General features: G+C 40.3%; 1 protein-coding gene across 19 annotated transcripts in view; it reads left to right on the top strand.

Moving 5' to 3' along the window:
• The window catches only part of svila (supervillin a), a 105,636-nt gene that overhangs the window by 40,745 nt on the left and 47,898 nt on the right, over window positions 1-16,993 (top strand). For 11 of the 19 annotated variants that reach the window (XM_044176575.1, XM_044176566.1, XM_044176576.1 and 8 more), the window contains 7 exons: window positions 3,845-3,936; window positions 8,644-8,707; window positions 8,877-9,028; window positions 9,129-9,846; window positions 13,480-13,563; window positions 15,274-16,176; window positions 16,697-16,864. In XM_044176575.1, the coding sequence (XP_044032510.1) occupies window positions 8,700-8,707; window positions 8,877-9,028; window positions 9,129-9,846; window positions 13,480-13,563; window positions 15,274-16,176; window positions 16,697-16,864 (2,033 nt within the window). In that variant the 5' untranslated portion in view covers window positions 3,845-3,936; window positions 8,644-8,699. Of the gene's footprint in view, window positions 1-3,844; window positions 3,937-8,643; window positions 8,708-8,876; window positions 9,029-9,128; window positions 9,847-10,258; window positions 11,931-13,479; window positions 13,564-15,273; window positions 16,177-16,696; window positions 16,865-16,993 lie in introns of those variants that run through there. The other 8 variants (XM_044176564.1, XM_044176581.1, XM_044176582.1 and 5 more) reach the window with 5 other exon arrangements.

Raw genomic sequence — 16,993 nt, 5'->3', positions numbered from 1 at the left:
ATTAAATACAGTCAGATAGTAGGATCACATTGGAAACGAGAGAGAAAAAGTAAGAAAAATACAACAGAATTACACAAGAAGGATGAAGAACCACAAGTTGCAGAATCCAATGCTAATGGGAAAGATTGCGGAAGGCAGAAATGCAACGAAAAAGCAAAGGTGAACATGGAGAGGATTCAAGGAGATTCAAGACTTCAGAAAAGAGAACAACCACCAGCTGTATGATATCAAAGACGAGCTCAACAAAACAAACCAGAGAATCGGGGAAGCAGAAGATTGCATTGACGTGGTGGGAACCAGATTGCAAACAATGGAGCAAATAGTGAGAAACATGCTTAAGGTCCAAACTCAACATGAGGATAAGCTTGTCGATCAAGAAGGAAGATCAAGCAGAGAGAATATCAGAATATATAACATGCCAGAAAATGAGGAAGGAAGCTTGGTGATAACTTTTGTGGAGATACTCCTCAGAGACAAACTTGACATCCGACCAACTATTGAACTTCATATCCAGAGAGCACACAGAGCGCCTAGCCCTGAAGCCCACGGCTACAGGCAAACCCAGATCGATCGTGATTAATTTCCACCAGTACAAAACAAAAGAAGTCGTCCTATGTAAAAATTAGTGTTGAAGGAGAAGAGGATTTGCTTCCAGACTCCCTACCCAGACAGACTACGTCTTCTATGAGGATGGGATGCAACTCTACCACACAATCAGCAAGGCTACGAAAGATATGAAGGACAGAGGCTTCCTGGTTAAGGTGATACCCCCACCAGAGGATTCAGTCGAGCGTATTAATCACCAAACAGGGCGCATGGCAGGAGAAGGACGATCAGAACGAGAGAAAGGATCATCCAGAGCTGACATCAGAGAGTAGCTCCAGGTTTACAGAAGACAATCCCCCCATTAAAAAAACAAGAAAATAAATCAAATGAAAGCCCACACATAAGGTAACATATTGATGTCCACTAATTTATGGACAGAGAAACAACACTTTTTTTTTCTGTTACCTTGAAATATGCGCTGTAAAAAGAAGTCGGAGGTTAAAAATACAAAATATTTTTAAGATACTTTCCGAAATGAAAAAAGAGAAGGCACATTTTCTATGTTTACAAGAAACACATTTAAACGATAAAGAGCATGAAAAACTAAGAAAGTTAGGCTTTACAAAAATATTCTTTTCATCATACAAATCTAATCATAAGAGGGGGGTTGCCATCTCAATTTCTAATAAGATTGCTTTTGAACAGACATATAAACAGACATTTGAATAGAAAGATAAGGAGGGTAGATTTATCTTGGTTAGGGGAACAATAGACATCACTGAAATCACTAACATTTATGCTCATCTTTTTTCAAGAAGATATTTGACATAATAATAAGCCATAGTGAAGGGGTCTTAATATGTGGAGGAGATTTGAACATATATCTGCAACCAAAACTAGATGTATCAACTCATATACACACCTCTAAAGCAGTAAGCAAAAAGTTCAATAAATTAATGAAAGACATAGGCTTAGTAGATATATGGAGATAATTGTACCCTAATGCAAGGCAGTATACACATTACTCTACGCCTCACTCGGCATACACCAGAATTGATTACTTCATGATTTTTTAGTAAAGATAGGTCAAGGGTCAGGGACTCAGATATTGGAACAATATCAGAGTAACCATGCCCCTATATATATGACTATCAATCTGGAGAACTGCCAAAGAAATACAACATGAAGGTTTATTTCAAATTAAGAAATTACTACAATCAAAAAAATCTAAGAAAAAACCAGAGAAGCCAGTAAACCCTTTATCCAACTTTTCATAAATGCATATACAGTGGTGTGCAAAAGTGTTTGCTCCCTTCCTGATTTCTTATTTTTTTGCATGTTTGTCACACTTAAATGTTTCAGATCATCAAACAAATTTAAATATTAGTCAAAGATAACACAAGTAAACACGAACTTGGGTTCTGCAGCAGGACAATGATCCAAAACACACCAGCAAGTCCACCTCTGAATGGCTGAAGAAGAACAAAATGTAGACTAGAGTGGCCTAGTCAGTTCTGACCTGAATCCTATTGAGATGCTGTGGCATGACGTTAAAAAGGTAGTTCATGCTCGAAAACCCTCCAATGTGGCTGAATTACAACAATTCTGCAAAGATGAGTGGGCCAAAATTCCTCCACAGCGCTGTAAAAGCCTCATTGCAAGTTATCGCAAACGCTTGATTGCAGTTGTTGCTGCTAAGGGTGGCCCAACCAGTTATTAGGTTTATGGGGCAATCACTTTTTCACACAGGGACGTGTAGGTTTGGATTTTGTTTTCCCTTAATAATAACAACCTTCATTTAAAAACTGCATTTTGTGTTTACTTCTGTTATCTTTGATTAATATTTAAATTTGTTTGATGATCTGAAACATTTAAGTGTGACAAACATGCAAAAAAAAAAAGAAATCAGGAAGGGGGCAAACATGTTTGCACACCACTGTAAATCAGACATTAAAAGAGGGGCCATCTCCCGACTGTATACGAGTCTCCACATCTGCATGCTTACTCGACAAAATATATAAAGGACAGATAGGAGAAGGAAGGAGATCTGACAATAACCTAATAATAAAGAATGGCAAGATATCTGCATATTTCAGTGGAAAAGCACAAAATTTCATGCATGGAAAGACTTTTGCTGGAAAAATGTAGTTTGATTTTTTTTACTCCCCTTAGGAGGCACACTATGATTATTCTAATCCTCAGTGTTGGAGGAATTGTGGCTATCAATCCGTGAACCATTCCCATTGTTTTTGGGAATACTATAACATACAGAAATACTGGAAAGAAATACATAGAGCAATACAGACCATCTTTAATACACATATACCATTACATTTAAAACCATATATTTAGGTTAGATCTCCCTAGAAGCAAAAGGTATTGACAAATATTTAATGGGTATATTGCTGGCAGCAGAGAAAAAAGGCTCTGACCAAACTGCTACAACCATTTTTATTTATTTTATCATTTTTCCCCCTTTACCTCTCCCTCTCCCTATATAGTTACGTTATGTCTCTTTTTTTCATAGCTATCCCTTGAAAATGAAAAGAAATAGACTATGAATCAGTCTAACTGAAAATAAGGCTGAGAGACTATATTTTTGGTACAAGATACTTTTACTCTTGTTTTTTATTCTTGGCTTTGAAAATGTACCTTTTTTTAATTGCTTGTATATCCATTTATATCGCTTGTGGATATCATAACAATGCATTTTGAAATAAAGTAAATATTTAAAAAAAGACAACGAATGTTGATGCATATCAGTGTGTTCACAACTCTGGTTGCTGGAATGGACAAAACCACAGTCATGCTTTCCCAATTCTTGACAGTTTCCTCACATCAATAATCTGCTGCCAGGTCTTGTATAGCTGTATTGTAACTTTGTGGTTGTGATTCAAATCCATAAATGATTTCAGTATGTTTCTGAGAGAGAAATTTGCTGTGTATCTGTGAGAGGCAGAGGGTGTGACGATGGTCAAACCTTCTCATAATTTCTAGATAAATATTTGAGGATTCAAGACGTGATGAAATTTCCAGGTTGATATCCATATGTATTGTTTAGATGATTAATTCCTTGTTTTTATAGCTTCATCCACAATCCATTGGCTGATTGACTAGATTCTTGAACATCATTCAAACCGATCCTGCTTCCAGCAACATTTTTTTAATGACTGATCAAATTCAGATTCATTCAGTGAGCCCCTTACAACTGCTTACACTTTTGGTCTATAAACAAATTCAGTTTCCCACAGCTCAGCCCTGTTTCAATAACAGTTGGTATTTTTCCTGCACCCCTCAGCTTCCAGAAAGAATTCTCCTTTGACGAAAAAGACGACCCAGCCAAAAGCACCAAGGATATAGATGTTAGTCTCTTGGCCAATCTTCCCAAAGGTGAGTGAGGTTTTTTTTTTTTTTTTTTCTGCTTGCTTCCAAATGGCCCTCACAATGTGAACTTTCCCAGGGTTTTTAAAAGTCACTGTTGTGCAACAGCAGCCTCTTTGCCAGGTGGATTCATGTCAAGAAACCAGCCTGAAACCAGTTTTTCTATAAGCACTGTCCTCACACATTGTACAATGTGAAAAGCTGTGCGCTCTATTTTCTTGACAGGCTCCATTTACTCCAAAATGTAGGTCCAATAAAGAGATAATGTCCAGTGGATTGTGGGGCTGTCAAGTTAAGCTGTTTGATTAGCTTTTTAGAAGTTGTGATTTGGGCAATAAGAAAGAAAGTCTGCAGATGTGAAATTGTAAAGTTGTCCAATTTCTATGGATCAGATGGAAAAGTGAAACTGGTCATCAAGATCTGACATTTTCAGGGCAATAATGCCAGACGAACAAGCTGTTGCATCTTGTTCCCTTTTGGCATAATACACAGATTTACTAAGCTCAGACACTAACACACTCTTATCTCACCGTTGAGCTCTCCTCGCCTCCTTGCTCTTTTTTATTAGCAATGACAAATGTACAAAACATTCAGGTAATGTCAACAGGCTTTTCATTTTTAGCCAGTGCTGGCCAACGTTCACACTGGTTGAAATTAAAAACATCACTGGATTAGATGTAGCTTATTACTTATTACCACAGGCCAAAATAAAAGCTGCTATCTAGTTAACACACTCTCTGCAAATTGGTGTGTGTACAGATTGTGAGGGAAATTAACATTACTTTATAACATCCCTCTATGACTGTTTTTGACAAAAAGACGTGTATTGGATTAGAATTGCATAGCCCACCTTTAAACCTGCAATAATTGATTTTACTGGGGGCAGCGAAAACAAGCTGTTAATGCAACAACTTCATATTATCGTCTTTATAAAGTTGTTATGGCCAACATGTTAGCAAAGAGTTGGCTATGTATACGAAGCCTGTCCACTCAACTACAGTTTCAGTCAGTCAATTAGACCGAATAAAAGAGGGGGTGGAATTGCCACTATTTTCTCAAACAAGTTCAGTTGCACTAGGCTAAGTTTTGATTATTTCTCCACATTTGAATACATTGCATTTACTCTAAAGGCTGAGCCAGTGGTACTCTTACTTACAGGATACCGCACTGCTATAGACAGATTTTCTTTGAGTTTTCGGAACTAATGTCACTCCATATCTCTATGATAGAGTAATTATAAATGGTGATATTAAAATCAATGTAAATAACTTAACAGATCCTAAAGCTACAAAACTCATCAATATCTTAGATAGCCTAGAACTTAACCAGCATGTTTACTGACCCCACCCATAACCGCAGTAATACTCTAGATCTAGTTATTTCCAGATGAATCACTGTCACTTATATAGTGATATCTGATATCAATGTATCTGATCATTAGTGTGTATCCTTTATTGTTTCATTGAATACCATAAGAAATCATTCTGAAACCACAATTAAAAGAAGATATTTAGATACCACTGCAGAACTACGATTTGCTGAGCTCACTAATTCCCTAGATCCAAATATTTTTAATTATCCTGTAGATGAAATGGTAGATGCCTTCAACAGTCCCATGAAAACTAAAAAAAGGTCTCACGTTAAAGCGAGGCCTTGGAAGGACAAAGATGTTTGTGCATTAAAGCGGTCTTGTAGGAAAGTTGAAAGAATATGGAGGAAAACTAAGCTAGAGGTAAACTATAATATTCTGAAAGAAAAAATTGCCACGTAAAACGGTTCGTACTGAGAGTCAGATCCACTTTTCGATTATAACTGAGAATCGTAGGGATATAGCAGTACACAAAATTCACGATTTGGTATGTACCTCGGTTTTAGGGTCACGGTTCAGTACGTTTTCGTTACAGCAGGGAAAACAAAAACAATTTATTTTGTCATTTATTTTGAAAAATGTAAACATTTACAGTGGCTCACTGGCAATGATTTTTACTCAGTTAATGCAAATACTGTCATATTGTCAGTAAGAAAAAATAAATAACACAAATGTCAGTAATGCTCCATCACAAGACTGTGATAATTCCTAAACAGCTGTAGCTTGCGCTTGTTTATACAGAGCTGCACAACGGATTGACTAAAATGTACGTGAAGGCACTTTGTAGCAGGGCTCAAGCACTTTGACCATATGCTTAAATTCTGTATTCTCTACGACTAAGTATGGTCGCACATCTGCAGCAATAAATACTCCTTTAGCATTAGTTATTCATTTAGCATGGTCCAAATCTGCAGTGAGACTGCCTGAACGCTGTGGGGAGAAGGACTCTCCTTGCAGACTGTTTTTGTTTTTGTTCCTCTAGGCAACACCCCATAGCAGTCCTCCAACTCTTAAAAGTATTTCGCATAGCTACCTGCGGAAGATTGTAACTCAAACATCCTTCTCCACTTGCGCTCTTGATCCAGTCCTAGCTATTTCCTCAAGAATGTATATGACAGCTTGTCTCCCTCCATTCTAAAGATAATCAACACATCGCTAGAAATAGGTATCTTTCCTACTGTCTTTAAGACTGCAGTAGTGAAGCCTCTATTAAAGAAGCCAAATCTAGATTAAAACATCCTTAGTAATTACAGGCTTATATCCAACCCACACTTTTATGAGCAAAGTTCTTGAGAAATCAGTTTTTAATCAACTTAATACCTTTCTCAATGAAAACAGTATTTTAGAGAAGTTCCAATCTGGTTTTACATCCAACCACAGTACAGAAACGGCTCTAGTCAAGATAGTAAATGATCTCCGACGTGCTACTGATTTGTGTCAATCCTCATCCTTTTAGATCTAAGCTCAGCATTTGACACCAACGACCATACTACTTTAATATATCGTCTTGAAAGATGGGTTGGTCTCTCTGACAGTGCTTTAAACTGGTTTCAAACTTATGTAACTGACTTTTAACAGACTAGGTAAAGAGAGCACATTACTGCTGTTTTAGCTACCCTGCACTGGCTCCCCATTTCTTTTAGAATTGATTTTAAGGTCCTTTTACTCACATACAAAGCTCTTAATGATATAGCACCTTGTTACAATTCAGACTTTTTAACTCCGTATCAACCAACAAGAGCTCTTAGGTCCTCCGATGGTGGTATTTTATCTGTTCCTAAAGTAACCCACAAAACGAGCAGGGAAACTGCTTTTAGCTACTACGCTCCAAGACTGTGGAACATCCTGCCCAGTTACATTAGATATGCAAGCTCTGTTGACATTTTTAAAAAGTCAACTACCTAAAGACAGGCATTTAGTTAATGTGGTACGATTGTTTCTCTTCCCACTGTTATTTTTACTACTTCTATCTCTCTGCCTTTTTATTGGCTCTATTAGGATTAATTTTTAATGCCATACTGTAATGTACTTTGAGCTGCATTTAATGTATGAAGGGTGCTATACAAATAAAGTTGTTGTTTTTATTTATTTATTTATTTATTTATTTTTATTTATTTATTTTTTACAGATCCAGCTTTTACGGAGCAACATTATCATTCATTTAGAGTTGTGTTTCTGTCCACCTAGTATAAGTCCAATATACACTAGGCTTGGGCAGTATCAAGGTATTACGGTATACCAGGGTATTTAGAAATCCCAAAGGTATGATTTTCAATGCTGTCAAAAATACAGATGCTTCTCTTTCTATTAAACTGAAACAGAGATGCTGTAGGTATGAAAAAATAGATACCGCCCAAGCCTAATATACACTCTCCTTTTAGTTCTGTTTTGGTCTCTACCAACTCCTGAGGGAAATATCTTTAGCTGCTAAATGCTCCGCGATGCTCACCAGCTAGTCACTAACTTTTTTTCTGCTGTTTATTGCTGGGCAGGTAGTGTACAGTGGGTTTTTAAAGGTTTTTGCTGAAAACAGCTGCCTGTCGCAGCTGAAAACATCGCTATGGCAGCGATGAGAGTGAATCAGAACAGTAATGTTGTGAGCTGGAAAACCAAACAAGGATGAAAAAAAGACTCTATAAAGCTTCGTAGAGTTGAGGGGAACTGCACAGTCCGTTCTCTGTGGGTTCATCACTACAAGCCACACATTTCACATACATGTAGTCATGTGATCAATTGTTAATATAAAAATAATAACTTTAGCCACTTTAAGCTATTCAAGTAAATTGTTGTGAATCAGGACCTCCAGTATATGTATCAAATTGCTCAAGGAAATTATGGTGTATTAAATTAAGTATGTTACAGCTGTTATATCAACGTATCAGATACATTTTATCAACATTACATATTTTCTTCTGCTCATCTCATTTTCTCTCAGATTGTTAACATTAATTGTGCTACCACTCAAAATTGAAGAGTTTCTGCCATCTCAGTCAACAAAAGCTGATTACAGATCAATCCATCTTTGAGTTTTAATTATTTATAAATTTTACTTCAAAATATTCAAAGAAAAATCCTAATTAGGTTTGAACAGGTATTCAAAAGAATTCAATTCAATTTAAAAGTGGATTCAATACTGGATTCAGGCTCAATAAACTGCTGCTGAACCCCAACCCTATAAATAATAGACAATAGAGTCTTGATTAAAAACATTGCAAAGTCTGCCATCCAGATCTAACCTGTAAATGTCCGTAACTGTCAGTTTGGTTTGGTTAAGATTGCACTGCCAAGACAGATGTTTTCCTTTTATTGAGCTATAATAGTATCATGTTTTTTATTCTTCCTTTTAGTCTCTGAATTGAGGAAACGATTTGAAGGCATTACCACAAGCGCAAGTGACTGGGAAATGAACAGGTGAGAAGGTGATGATATGTGTATAAAAAGGCTGCAAGTGTTTTTAATAATGAGACAACAATTATCCTCATCCAACATGAGAATGTTTTGGAGAATAATAACATGTCTGAGGTTGACTACTTCTTCCTCCTTCCGTGTGTGTGTGTGTGTGTGTGTGTGTGTGTAGTAGAAAGGAGCGTATCTCTCGACGGTTGGAGGGCATAGATGGTGAGATGCATCCCTCTCTCCTGCCCAGTTTAGTGGCCAACCGGCTTCTGGAGGAGGACACACCACGATACACCAGGGCCTCTGACCCTTGTGAGCCCTGTGGTGGTGAGACAAGTACAGTACCTAGACAGTTTTTACTCTTTTTTTTGTTTTCTTTTGGGTTTTTTGTGCTTCTATGGTAATAACTGACTTGTGATGTCTCTCTGTCCTCTAGTTACAGTCCAGCGTTATGGCATGGAGGGATTGGAAAGCCCAGAAATGCAGCTGACGGCGCTAGAGCAACAGTCCCGAGCTCGATGCAGACCTGAACCTCAGTCTTCCGTCTACACAGAGCCTGTCTACAGTTCAGGCTCTACCACCAGTGCCCCGGAGCTGGAGTCCAAGGCTGAACGCATCGCTCGCTACAAGGCAGAGCGGCGCCGGCAGCTCGCTGAGCGCTACGGCATCTCTTTGGATCAGGAGCCGGACCTGGACTGTCCCTCCCGCTACACTCGCACCCGGAAGGAGTTGGAAGGCTCAGAGAGGCAAAACAGAGGGGAGTCAGTGGGGGAGGAAGGGAGGGACATCACCCTGAGTTCCTCTGCCACTAGCCCGAGGGCAGGACGCACGGCACCACAGCACGGCCACCCCAACCTGGGTTACGAGATGGGTCGAACCAGAGTGGACTCGTTCTCAGAGAGGGAGAGGCTGATGAACCTGGAGAATCAACGGCGAGCTGCCCCTCCTGAGCCACCATCCTCTTCATCATACATGGATGTGACATCATTGTCCTCAGCTGCCAGGGTGCCCGCCAAGGACTATTCAGTCACAGGGATGCTATCCAGTTCACCCAAACTGAGCAGGCACACTTCCCTCTCCTCACCTAAACATGGGGTGTCTCCTGGTGACCTATTCATTGAGCAGCAGGCCCACAACATCCTCAGCAGACAGGGGTGAGTGGTCTTGATCACTGTTCTTTTTTGCCCTCAACTTTTTTTGATTCCTATTTATCACCCAAGTAGAGTCTCTCCCTTGTTTCACTAAATTTAAGAAATAGAGTAGATATGAAGTCTTCCTGTGAAAATGGCCACAGCCCTGCTCTGTTTAATATGTCCTTAGCAGACCATTCCTTCCTTTTTTCCTTTGGGTCCAGATCCCAGCTTTCTTTCAAACCTATAGGTGCGAGCATGGTTTCCATGTGCCCCAGAACACTGATGTATCATTTTCTTTAATAGATGGACTTGCTGTAACGACGTTATCCATCAGACTGGCCCAACAGTCGTCCTGTTGGCAGGAGTGTGGTTTCATACCAGGTCAAGCAACCTGAGCTTGCTCTGGACCAGTCTTTGAGCGCAGACCCAGTCCCACTGAGGCTTACAACTGGGCTTGCAAAATACATGGGCAGATTAATAATGTGTATTGTGTGTGTGTTGTGTTTCTATTTTAGAGATTTCAGGTGCATTTGTTGAGAATAGCAAATTGCTGTACTTTTTAAAATCCCAAATGAACGCTTACTGGCCATGCTGTTACTATTTTGTTAGGGAGAGCTATCAACCAGGCTGTTTGGATGAAGTAAACCTCTAGCTCTGTAGCTGATCCACAGTCTTAAAAAGAGTTGCTCCTCTTTGAGAAGTTCACCAATGCTGATCAGAGCACCAAGTGCTTCCTTAAAGGATACTTTCAGTTTATTACAACTTGGGTTATATTTTTGTAGTTTTGATGATGGCTCCTATTAGTAATTACAACATTCTACTCCCCAAGTTATTATTATCGAAATAATTTCCACCTACCACAACTGTCTGTTGTTAACATCAATCACAGTTTTCAGACCGATTTTGGGGTTCAACTTCAACATACTCTACCATACTTGCAGTAGTTGTGCTTGCACCAAGACTGGATTATCAATACAGTACCCCCCAATATTCAGAATGTATCAAATTGTCCCCCTACTATTTTTATAAAATTTGGCACCAGTCAGCATTAATTCCCAGCACAATGGTGAACCTCGAACGCATTTAATGAGAATGCACTAACATTCCAAATCTGGGTTTGAAGGAGAGATAATCACTGCTTGTTTGGGTCGTGGCTAGAAATATGAACAAATATGAACAGCATGCAATAGTTTACCAGATAGTCTCATGCTGACTCTTGTGGATTCAGTGGACAGAGAGGGAGACAGAAGAAGTGAAGGAATAATATAAGATTTTTGTTTAAAAATGCTTTAAAGTGCTCAGTTTAGCTGTTAAGTTTCTAAAGATTTCTCCTGCCAAATTTTTTTGACTGCATGGACCGCCAAACGTGTGAACATGTCCCTGTATGTAGACAACATAGTACATTGTTCGCTGAGTACATCCGTCCATTAAGTACCACCATTTACTATTTTGTTGTAGCGATGTTGTCCTGTTCCCAGATCACAGCAATTACTTTGGTTTGTTTCATGTTATCATAACTGAAATGATGGACAAAAGTTGCAATAAACTGGAATTATCCTTTAATTGGTTCAGCCAATACTGATAAGCGGTTCCAGTGCTCACTAAATTAGGCATTCATTAAATACATGATTGTGAGCATGAATTATATTTATTCTTATAGTGGGCTTTTCCCAACAGAACACTGTAAAATGAGACAAGATGACAAAGAGGCTTTGCTTCAAAAAGTTAAGTTTTGCATTTTTATCATCTAATTTTAAAGATCTCAACAGACAGTTTATCTTTCTAAAGTGCTATCTTTAAAAGTATTAGTGGTTTTATCTGAGGCAGATAGATGTTTTGCTGCTGCAGAGGCTAAGTACTAAGGAATGCTTTGGCTTCACTACTGATAGTGCAGATAGTATCAGCACGAGCACCTCTATATATCTCTCTCCCTCATTTCTGATGTGACAACCAGCTGGCCCAGCCCAGGTCTTGACCAGGCTTTGGCCCTGTAGCCCGTGTTGCTGACGAACAGATGAAGATGATTGAACACCCGACTATGCTGTCATTCCCTATCCTATGTTCCTGTCTGCATCGCCCCCTCTCTTCCTCAATCCCTCTCTTAGGTTTGAAAACTTGGCCGGTGTGTGTGTGTGTGTGTGTGTGTGTGTCTGTGGTCCAGGGGAGGGTGTTGTGTTACTGGGCGGCTCAGTGTGACTTCACGGTCAGATCTCTGACCCACAGCTGGGCTTGATCAAGACCAGCGAGGTCTGAACAGAAAAAATCTAATAGGAGAGCATCTTCTCTACCTCTTCTCAGGGTATCTGTGGGCCCTTCAAAATTCTCTGACAAGTCTGACATGAATAGCTACATTTTAGGAGTTAGAAGTAAAATGTTATGAACAAAAGCCATCCTTTTTTTAACCTGTAATGACCTTGGGTTTCACCCTTGACCTTGGAAACTGTCTGTTTTACTAGGCACAGTTGAACATAATGTTCCTTTTAAAATGGTGTTTTAAGATGCTGTCAATCATCATTGTTGGCCAGCTTCTTAACATTGCTTCTGGTGGTGTCACATGTACACACCACATGTACATATTCAATGTAGTTACAGGTCCTTTAGAAGAAGCCATTTGCGGTCATTTATTCTTTACAGTATGAAAAACATCCATAGAATGACCTATGTCATTAAATAAAAATGGTGTATGAAATGCAACACAGGTCATGTGGTATGCATCTTAACCATTTGGCTACCAGGAAACCCTATCCCGCAGTAATTTGGATGTACTATGCGATCACAGCTAATACTCTATATGCTCGGATCCATTCAGATCCACTTGGGTGTTAAGAAATTTTGACACACAGACCGAGACCCCGTTCAGACCGAGTCCTGTGGCAGTAAAACACGACCCTACCCAACCCGATTAAACTGAGTATAATATGGAACAGGTCCAACTCAGGTCCCGGGTGGCACTAAAAAGGCAATATTTGGTTTATGAAATGCTTCTCTCGCCTGAATTTTCCCTCTTAAGTCCTCTCTTTCTGTATTCATGACTGATGGGCATTCTCCTTGATTTTGTTGAACTCAGGCCTGGTCTTAATTAAACTGATTAGGCTGTTTGTCTTTATGCAGCCTCAGAGAGCCAGCATGACTCATCTGCCTTTTTTGGCTGTGGTGGCATTACCTCTGAATATCTGTTTCAGTAGATAAGACCACCAGACAGGTCTGACTTTAGTGAGCCATCTCTTGATACAGTGAAGCACTGATAACATGTTTTATTCCACATAACATAGGTGCAGTCTGTGGCAAAATCTGATCTAATATAAGTCAATGGACTTATTCTGTTTTTTTAGTCATTGCTCTTCATTTAACAAACATTAAAAAATAAACTAAAAATATATTTATAGTTCATATTTTATTGAATGTGATGTCTTTCCCAAAATGACAATAACAATGAAATGTCTCACTAGGGAGTTGAACTTCTATTCTTAGCAGGATCCTGCTTGTGTCCAAGCCTATTCTCACTCTGGTCAAGCTCAATGTGAAGTCAATGGTGTGTGTAATGTAGTGGTGTGTCTGTGTGTGTGTTCCAAGAAAAATGGCTGAATACTGAATCTAGACTTTTACTCACCCACCCACCCACTCATGTCTGCCACCGGGTTTCCATTGGTACAGTGCGAGGGTGAAACTGAGTACTGATTGGTTCCTCCAGACTGATGCTGAGGGTGACACCCATTCCCTCATCAACTGGCCCTCAAGGTACACCCAGGCTGGTTGTGTCACACCCCACCATCACCTGCCATGTTGGCATTCAGCTGAACTTACCAAAACCCATCAACCCTTATGAGCAGTGCTTCTTAGACTGTAGGTCAAAACAGAACCCAATACTGTTCCATACAAGACTATACTTTGTCTTTTCTCATCTCATAGGGTTAAACCTAATTTACTCAGTTTGGGTTCTGGGCTGATTAGAAGACACACATGTTTAAGAACCTCTGCTTTTGAGCTTTGAGAGTCAACTGACATCATATAACGATCATCCTCATTGCCACAAGCTCCCTTTCCCTTTGCTTTGGACCATAACTTCATTTCCCATGCACATGTTGCTGTGTTCAGTTTAATTCCCATGTGAAACCAAATGTTTGAAGGAACATATTATATTAAACATACTAATGAAGGATAAAACATTGGGTAGTGATGCTGCAGTATTGCTTCTTAACCTGGAGTAATACTGACCTTACATCACCTTACATTTTCTTCAGTTCTCTTTTTGCCACTTTACTTGTACTTTACATTTCAAATTTTTCAGTTCCAGTACTAATACAGAACAATTTTTGGTACAGAGGTTAAAATGAACTTGTTTTAATTAGAGCTAAAACGCATTGTTAGATTTGGTGTGAGTTATACTTTCTGGGAATATTAGTATCTCTGGTGTCCATCACAAACATTGATAAATGTAAAAAGTTTTCTTCCGTATCAAAGTAGTCAAATGATAGTTATCTGTACATCCATGGGTACAGTACAAACAGGAATTGCTAATAGCTATTTCGGCATAACTTTTCATTGTGCAAATTTGCCCACAGCTAACTCACTGAATCCACAGCATCCAACATTATATTTCCTGCTTGCATCCCCCAGTGGGAACTGTAGTCCCAAAACTAAGAGCATGATTATCCCAAATAGAAGTAAGAAAAAGGATAACAATAGGAGTTCATATACAGATATTTGCCCTGTGTTGACAACCTGTGGACATGCAGGCCAAAAAACTGTCCTAGAACATATATACAACCCTCATGCAAATTCATGGCATTCCTATGTAGCCCAACCTATTCTGAAAATATCAATATATGGCATGCCTATGTGATGACACGTAGTGAAAGCTTGTAAATAAAAGGAGTAAAAATCGAGCAAAAAAGTCAAAGGATTAATTGAGAGTAGTCGATTAGTTGCAGCCCTTGTTTCAATACCTTACATGTTTTTCTTCCAATCTACCAAAACATGCCAATATTCTTAGTGGATCAACATTTAATGTTGTCTTAACACAAATAACCAGAACACAGGGAATTTGCCCTAAATAAAATAGGGCAAATAGTTCAAACGAAGCAACGTTATGATTTAGGAAATATTTGATCTAACAAGATTAAACATCTGACCAAGCATTCGATGTCAACTTTTGATATTTGGCAATTTTTTGTACTTGATTCTAAGGACACATTATGGTAATTTATGGAAAATTATTGCGTTCAATACCCAGCCCTAATATCAAACATGGGAAATAATCAGCTCCTCCCTTCATGTTGAAAGGTGTACACACAAAAAATAATCTAGATTAAGTAGGAGTTGAGTGCTGTTTTTGTCTGCTCCTTTTATCAGACCAAGTACGTCATCTTTATGAGTTTAAGAGACATATGCCGTGTCTATTCATGCAGTGCAAATGTTAACCAGTCCTTTGTTTCCCTGAAAAATCAGAGTTAGGGAGAGGCTTGCCAAGGAGGAAGGCAGCCAGAGGAGCCCGGAGCTGGGAAATATTACAGAAACCCTGGCGTACCGCAAACAATTTCCACACCAGACCCAAACCTCTACACGCTACCACACAGACCCACCAGGCCCCCAGCAAGCTTACTCCCATCCCCACCATCACTCCCAGGCTCAGCTCACCCGACCTGGACCACCAGGAGGACAAGAAGTTGGTGGTTACCCCAGTTACCTGTCCATGGCCTCTGGCTCCACAACCAGAGCTGGGCGGCGGCAGCAGCAGCAGCAACAACAATCCCAAGAGGAAGAGACTGAGGAGTCAGAGGATGTGAAAACAGAGGGCCTTCTGAGGAGTAAGAAAGCAGTGCTGCCCTCTGAGATTCGCCGCAGGGAGAGAAGCACTGAGGACCCACGGAGAGGAAGGGGGGAAGAGGAGCTAGGGATGTCCAGGGCACTGAGTCTCAGCCAGGCAAGGGAGTCTGAGGCAGACGATCCTGCAAGAGGAGGTCACAGAAGCAGAGCCAGGTGGGACGAAACAGAGCACACCTCCCTGCAAGCATCAGAGAGCAGGCCCAGAGAGCGGGAAAATGCCATTTATATCCATAAAGGGATGGCTGCCACCCACATCCAGCCCAGAGCGGCACATGCAGGCCCAGGAAGCTCCACCTCCAGTACAGCCCTGAGCCGCTCAGTGTCAGATGTTGGGGATCCACGAGGGCCCAGTCAGAGTCCCAGTCAGTGCCTGCAGAACCAGGCCCAAGACCCCCGAGAGGTCAGGGAGGGTGAAGGTTTCAGTAACCGAGAGAGTCACAAGGACACCGCGATGTCTGTGGTCCAGCTCAGACATTCCTACATGGAGAGCACCGCCAACCCTCCAGCCAGCCACAGGACTGAGCTGTAGGTGGCAAAGTTAATTGCTACACCGCCGCTACTCATTGGCTGGCTTCTCTAGAACTCACACTGCTGCTTGTTACCTAACATCGGCTGGCTACTGAATGACTAACAAGCAACTAAGGCTGGAGTGAAGTTAACATCAAAGCATAGTTAATCTATTGCAGAGTTTCTAATCCGTAGAAATGGTATTCCTGCATTAATCACCCAACACTTCCTAAGTGGAAGTTCCTAAGCTTCCTATGATGTTTGTTTTTTATTCTTTACTGGCACTGCGACTTGTTTGGTTACTACCTAGGGCCAATGAACATGTGCATGCTTTAATCGCTAGTAAATCTGCATGGTCTTGCTCACATACTTGATTTAAAAACCAGTGATGTGACTGAATATTCAAACCTACACCTCTGCTTTTAAACATTTAAATTTTTGCTACCAGTCCCTCTCTATCTCTCCCTCACCACACTGTATTTTCTCTTTCCTTTGGGTACTCTATCTGTTGGTCCCTCTCCTTGGGTGGCCCCTCCAGTGAGGTTGAGGGGGATAGGGCACTCGCAGGCTACAAGGCCCCATGGAGAGGGGAGAGGGACAGGGGGCGCAGGGCTCGGCAGTATATCTGTCCCGGGGAGAGTAGAAAGACCTCACAGAGGTTTAGGACGCAGCCCATCACTTCTGCTGAGCGCCAGGAGACTGATAGGTACTGCTCTGGACTCAAGAATGCATGGCTGAGAGTGAAAAATGCTGGAAAATGTCCATATGATCCTGCATGTCAGAGAACATAATGTTGATTTTATAATATTCGATGCACAGAAATGTTGATTCCAAT

This window comes from Siniperca chuatsi, linkage group LG19, assembly GCF_020085105.1.
Source record: "Siniperca chuatsi isolate FFG_IHB_CAS linkage group LG19, ASM2008510v1, whole genome shotgun sequence".
NCBI classification, from domain to species: Eukaryota; Metazoa; Chordata; class Actinopteri; order Centrarchiformes; family Sinipercidae; genus Siniperca; species Siniperca chuatsi.
This window is presented reverse-complemented; position numbering and strand designations above follow the sequence as displayed.